Genomic DNA, 6,949 nt, shown 5'->3' with positions numbered 1-6,949 from the left:
ATTTGATTGAAATATATAATTTGAATTTTGTCATTTTTAAGATAGGTGAAGCAACAAAGCTAAAGTCTGCACCGCACCAAATCTTAAATAAGTTTTTGAAATAATTGAATTTGAATTATTTTTGAGACAGATGAAGCAGCAAAGCTAATGTTCACACCGCATCTAATTTCAAATAAGTTTTTAGAAATAGTCTTAGTTTTTTGAGAGATAGATGAAGCAGCAAAGCTAATGACCGCACCGCATCTAATCTCAAATAGGTTTTTTTTGAAATAATTAAAATTTAATCGTTTTACGAGATAGATGAAGCAGCAAAAACTAATGTCCGCACCGCATCTAATCTCAAATAGGTTTTTTTAAATAGTCTTTTTGATTAAGGAGGCCAAATTTATTTGTATTATTATTAGGAATCTTAATTTTATAAAATGTTGGCATAAATAATAATTTATAATGATGGGTCTTCCAACTTAATTTAGTAGTAAAAAGGTTAATAGACTCTTATTTTTGTTAGACAAATAATGGAAGAATTAAAGTGGAGATACTGGTTTATAGTGATTCGGTTCTTCTTCCCGTTTTTGTTTCTTAATTCGTTTCTTGTTCCTTATTCCTTTAACTGTGAACCTTCATCTCTTACTTCTAACTATCACATAGTTCTTAATCCTTACAGTAGCTTATTAAAGGCAAAGGAACGGGATGGACGTGATCGATGTATGGTTGTCCTAATTCGGTGATGAAGGCAATAAGGTCACCATTTGGAATCGACAGTGTCAAGGCTTTGGTAACATATCATATCCTTCTTCTATTCGAATTTTAATTATCCCTTTAATGCTCGTATTGATTGAGGATTTATGTAAGGCACTAATCTTGGGTGGGAATTCGTTCATGAACAAATCATATATTAAGACTGTCGATATGTAATTACTTAGTTTTAGTTCTTAATGGAATATGGGTACTTGTATTCTTTTGACATTTGGAACGTAAACTAGGTAAATCATATAGTTGGCAATTATGTAAATGAATGAAATAGGCACCTTACCTGAATATCTATCCCGGTCTTTTACCCCTTGAATGTCATCCTGGATGATTCTTGTTCCTGGATATTCCCTGCACCTGCTATGAATTGACTGAATTCTTCACCTTATGATGTTCTCCTCTGTGTGCTCACTGATTTATTATGTGTATGTATGTGATATCAGTATGCTCTCTTTTGATACTGTGTATATGCGAATTCTCTGGTTCTTTATGCCTCTGTCTTACTCTCAATAATTGTTTTCAGATAACTGTATGGTAGCTTATTCTGACTTGTACTATGTGTTGTATACTAGATATCTCTATTTTTCTATGTGTGTGTATTGCTCTCTGATAGTTGTGTGATATGCGTGATAGATTTCTTTCTGATTCTTCTTATGGATGTGTTGTATATTCTCTGCCACATGTGTTGTGTTATGTTCTATGTGTTTTGACTACTTTTTATAAGGGTCTTGGAGTTGATCCAGAGCACCTCTTAGGCTGCCCAAATAACTGCTAGCAAAATTGTAACTGACATCACAATAACACTGACATGCATCTGTTTCATACCACTTTATTAGAAATCATGCTAATTCATGACTGACTTTAATTTTGTGCCTGCTGAAATCCATGTCATGGCTGGTTTCTAAATGTATAACTTATCCTTGATTGCCATTTATTCAGTAACTGTCCAAGAATATGTGCATGATTATCATGAATTTAGCATCTTTTTAGCTTCTCATTGTTGATGTTTCTTGCTGGTTGCATTCCCTTTCGAATACCTAATTATAAAGTTTTTACTGCTTGTAAATAACTGTCACTTATGATGAAATTATAGCATTGATGTTTCAGGTAGGTTTTCATTTTCATTTTCCTAAATCTGTGGCATCTTTTGGCAATGCAGAAACTTGATATGTTGCACGAGCAAGGGCAGGTGAAGGGAAGTTTTTAGCATAGGTCTCTTTGACTATCTTAAAATCCTTCAAGTCAACCAACAGAATTGGTGTTTTAACAACTAGTGAGTAACTAGCACCACCAGATTTAAGGATTTCTCCCACATTTCTAGAAGCTGCTCTGTTTGATCTTCAACGTTATCATAGATGAACCTTCCGGTCTAAGGAACAAGGCCAAGAACCCCTGACACAAAAAGAAGGTTGGATTTGATTGCTTGAGAATATGGACCCAATGCTATAGGGGCCTTTTCAGTTGGAACAACTTCCTTGGTACCAATATGAGTAGAGATATTATAATGATATTGTAAATACTTCAGTTTGAACAACTTCCCAATGATGCAGGGGCCTTTTCAGTTTGAACAGCTTCCACCACCATAATTGTAATCAAATAATTCATTTCAGCTTTCAATCTAGTGATATTGTAAACATGATATTTTCCTTCAATACTACTCCTATATCATAGGCATTCTGTAATCATCACAGTCAATAACATGAGGATGTTACCTTATATATCATATGCGTTATGTTCACAAAGCAAACTTTACACATATTGGTTTATGCCAACTTTGATTATTGCCAAAATTAGGTCTACATGAAGTGAAAGTTGGGCGATGTATCTAAATTAATTCAAATTTAGAGGACGTAGTTGATTTTTGGGCATTACCCGCATAAGAATCATATCCAACTTAATTACATGAATGCTCACGCAAATCATGAAACCATATTTTATTTTTTATTGAGTCTTGCACAAGATTAAAGTAAGAGTCGGACAAAATTGAGTGTTCACAACTGCCCTTCTTTATTTATTGCTTCCTAGATAGCAAGGAAACTGATGTTTGAGTATTATCTTTGTAAGTAATTAGTAAAGAAATGAACGTCAATTTTGTTAGAATAGGCGAAAGCGGCGATTACCACATAACCTCAAAAGCGAGACAAAGCTAGAATTCGAGACACTAAAAGGTAAACGTGAGAACGCAGGTCGGGTACTGCCGAAACTCGATAACATTAAAAGGTAGGTGCGAGAACGCATGTCAGGTTCTGCCGGAACTCGAGATAAATAAAAGATAGGTGCGAGAATGCAGGTTGGATACTGTCGGAACTCGAAAAAATAAAAGGTAGGTGCGATAACGCAGGTTGGGTACTATCGGAACTAAAAATAAAAATAAAAGGTAGAAATCGATGTTTTTTTTAAAAGAACATTCTAGCGTCTGAATCTAGCAACGTCATAACATTTCAGCGTCTGGGTTCGACAATGTTTTTTCATTTAAGAACGTTCTAGCGTCTGAGTCTAGCAACATCGTAACATTTTGGTGTCTGAGTCCGACAATGTTTTTTCATTTAAGAACGTTCTAGTGTCTGGGTCTAGCAACGTCAACATTTCGGTGTCTGAGTTTGACAATGTTTTTTCATTTAAAAACGTTCTAGCGTCTGGGTCTAGCAACGTCATTACATTTTGGTGTCTGAGTTCGACAATGATTTTTCATTTAAGAACGTTCTAGCGGCTGGGTCTAGGAACGTCATAACATTTCGGCGTCTGAATCCGACAATGTTTTATCATTTAAGAACGTTCTAGCGTCTGGGTCTAAATATGTACTTCTATCTTATACTCTTGAATATACAATAGTAGTAATGCTCAAACTATTTTTAAAAGCAAATTGAAACACTTCAAAATACTTAAAACAATTTTCAAAAATAGTGTGTAACGGGTTACTACATCTAAGTAACAGGTTACGTGTGTGAGAAAAGAGTTATCCAACTTAAAACTTATCAGAGTAATCCATTAGTGTATTTGAGTAACAGATTACCAGTTTTAATAAAGTTGAGTAACCGAATACCCACTTGATGTAATCGATTACTCTAAATCGAATTTAAATACTCAATGGACACAATGTTTGGGTAATCGATTATCCGCTGGTTGTAATCGATTACTATGTTTTATCAAATTTCAGATTTCAAAATGAAAGGTTTTCATCCCAAACGAAATGTCTTCACTCCAATCCATTCCTACCTTTTCGTAGAAGCACTATAGGTGATTGGAAAGTCTATTTAAAGGCATTGAATCTCACAACACAAACACACAACTCTCATACAAATTTCAAAAGCTCTTATACACATTCTGAAATTATTTTCTGCACTTTTGACAACTAGTTCTTAAACTTTCAAGTTGATTTTTCTGAAGTTGCTTAAAGTAAAGTGTTTGGAGTTTACCAACTTATAAAGAGCATTATTACTAAGTATATAAAAGAGTTGATTGGATTGCAAGTTACATTATTTTCAAACTTGTAAAGGCAATTCCGCCATTGTTGGTCATTCTTCATCATTATTGCATAATACTTTCTTTCACAATGTGTGATAAGAAAGGGAATTAGAATCACTTGGAAAGGTGTTTATCCAAGAGCGGATAAGGATTAGGGAGTGTGTAAGGTACATAAAGATCTCGAGGGGAAATATTGTAATCGCAACTTATAATCTTTAGTGAAAAAATCTCTTGTGCTGCAAGAGTACTGGATGTAGCCTTCAGTGGACAAGAAGGTGAACCAGTATAAAAATCGTTGTGTATTTTCTTCTCCCTTATCTCTTCGATTATTTATTTGGTTAATTTCTGCATATATTTTCCGCTGCACTTTAACTCTTGATTTTGCAGAAAAAATGGCCATAATTTTAAGTCAACTAATTCACCTCCCCCCTTCTCTTAGTTGCAATCTCAGTCTTACATAAGACTCATGCTATTTGAACATTCTCATTCCTCAAAGTTCTCTTTATTGTTAATGGATCTTCCTTAAAATTAATAAGTTGTTTCTTTCTAAGGTGCAAGGTCTAGATCCATGCATTCTAGAATAAACATAATGTTCTCTCCTAAATTCTTAAAGTTAGTACAATTTAGGAAGAGTGTAGAATATATATTTGCAGACATTATAAAAGCAGACAATTCAAGAGAACAAAATACAAAACAAATTGCAATCATTTTTGTAATTAAACTCACAATCAACTTTAACTCTTAAATTCAAACAATGATAGGTCACATCATGAGTTACCTAACACAACATTAATATTCGATCTTTGGACAAAATTATTAACTTGTAAGTGATACATGCAATGTAGTAATCCAATATTGATAATCAGTACTGTCAAACAATAAGCCTTTCTTTGGACCGACTTGCTATTCACATGAAAAACTATATGATTAACACATTTATTACCATAAGTATGTTTGTAATTTTGGCCAAATAGTAATTTTCCTTTGGGCCGATTACTATTCACATAAAACTGGCTTGATATTCCATATCAATTGATAATAGAACTCTTGTTGTAATGGTTAAACATCCATAATAATGCATGTCAAATAATAAGTTTTTCTTTGGATTGATTTATCATTCACATATGAAACCTTTAATTATCACATATGTGTGTATAATTGGCCAAATATTAATTTTCCCTATGACCGGCTAATACTCACATAAATACATATATACACTAACATTCAACATTTATTATGATTTATGAATAATCTACATAAGAAAATTCACTTTTGTAACTTCTTACTTTAATTTGTTCTCTTAAAATGTTAAATAAAAAATTGATGTCAACTAACACATACCCAAACCAAGATAACTGTTCACAAATTGTTGGCAACAGTTACGATTCAATTTACTTATACTTAACGGCAATGACATATTGTAAATTGAAAATTGCATCCGTTGGGAGTTGAACCCACAACCAAATGGATTCAAAATTTTAGCATACAAATCACCGACCAATGACCAATTGTTTTTGCACTTTTCGCAACGTTAAATATGATTAACCGTTTTAAAACGTTAAATTCATAAACATTGCACCTGGTCTACTACCCAATCAATGCAACCAATGACCAATTGTCACTCTGATTTAACAACTTAAATATATTGAACCGCTTAAAAACGTTAAATTTCAAAACATTATATCCACTGGGTGTTGAACACGAAACTTGTATTCCAAAAGGAGATTCCAACAATTGCAAACAATAATATAGCTTAGTTCCTTTGGCAACTAAAATTATTTGAGTGCTCAAACTAATTTAACCCCAAAAATTGCACCCAACTGGTATTGAACCATAGACATTGTGTTCTGAATCAATGCTCAACCAATACAACGAATTTGGATCCTCTCTAATATTGGAAAGTCCATTACTATATTAAGATTATAACACGTGTCAAAAATAAAAATCCAACTGTCCTGATTTTAATTCATTTTTTTAATAAAATAAATTATAATTTTTGTTTCTCCTTAAAATTCAGTACTGGTCTCCAGTACTGGGCTCCAATACACTTGTTGCAATTAAAATTATTTCAACATTGTACCGAAATCCAGAATACATAATCCTGATGAATTTACATCAACATAACCATGCAAGAAAAGTTGACAAATTTATTGGTTATTATGTTAGTGGTTCTAATTCTTAATTAATACTAATGGGATTAATGAATTTAGAACCAAACCAATTGAATAGTAATATTCCTAATAATGTTATTCAAAGTATCATGATAAGAAATGCATACAACATATAGAGCTTAATCTATTATCTATCAATTAGAAACCCTAAACCACTCATTTGATTCAATCGAGTAAGATCATCTATTATCTATCAATTAAGTTGCAAATATGAATGAAGGGATGTCAATGAGAGTGAAGGCCACTGTAGGGATTAACCTTCCTCTTCACCATTATGGGCGGCAAAGAAAATTGGATATTGGTGGTTCCTCATCGGTCGGAAACATACCTATGTTCAGTATGCCAATATGGCATGGATGGTGAAGCAAGGCTTTCGATCCCACTGGAATTAGAAGCTCAAGGGGCTAATACTTTTCTGGAGCAAAATGGTAATACCTTCCCCTATCTAGTTCGGGAATTTTATAGCGACTTTCAATACAAGGACGGGAGGTATGTTCGTGTTGCTAAGGGAAGGTTGATAATATTGGATGAGGTGTTATTTCTAGAAATTTGAGGCCTAGCTA

At 33.3% G+C, this 6,949-nt stretch overlaps 1 protein-coding gene across 1 annotated transcript; it reads right to left on the bottom strand.

Moving 5' to 3' along the window:
- On the bottom strand, window positions 1,872–2,334 carry LOC109326706 (reactive Intermediate Deaminase A, chloroplastic-like). Its single transcript, XM_019559461.1, has 2 exons — window positions 2,286–2,334; window positions 1,872–2,074 (listed from the first exon to the last, which is right to left on the bottom strand). Exons 1-2 carry the CDS (start codon window positions 2,332–2,334, stop codon window positions 1,872–1,874), a joined length of 252 nt encoding a protein of 83 aa, XP_019415006.1.

This window comes from Lupinus angustifolius, chromosome LG02 (assembly GCF_001865875.1).
Source record: "Lupinus angustifolius cultivar Tanjil chromosome LG02, LupAngTanjil_v1.0, whole genome shotgun sequence".
Taxonomy (NCBI): Eukaryota; Viridiplantae; Streptophyta; class Magnoliopsida; order Fabales; family Fabaceae; genus Lupinus; species Lupinus angustifolius.
The sequence above is the reverse complement of the archived record's forward strand: the minus strand, read 5'-3'. Positions and strand labels throughout refer to the sequence as shown.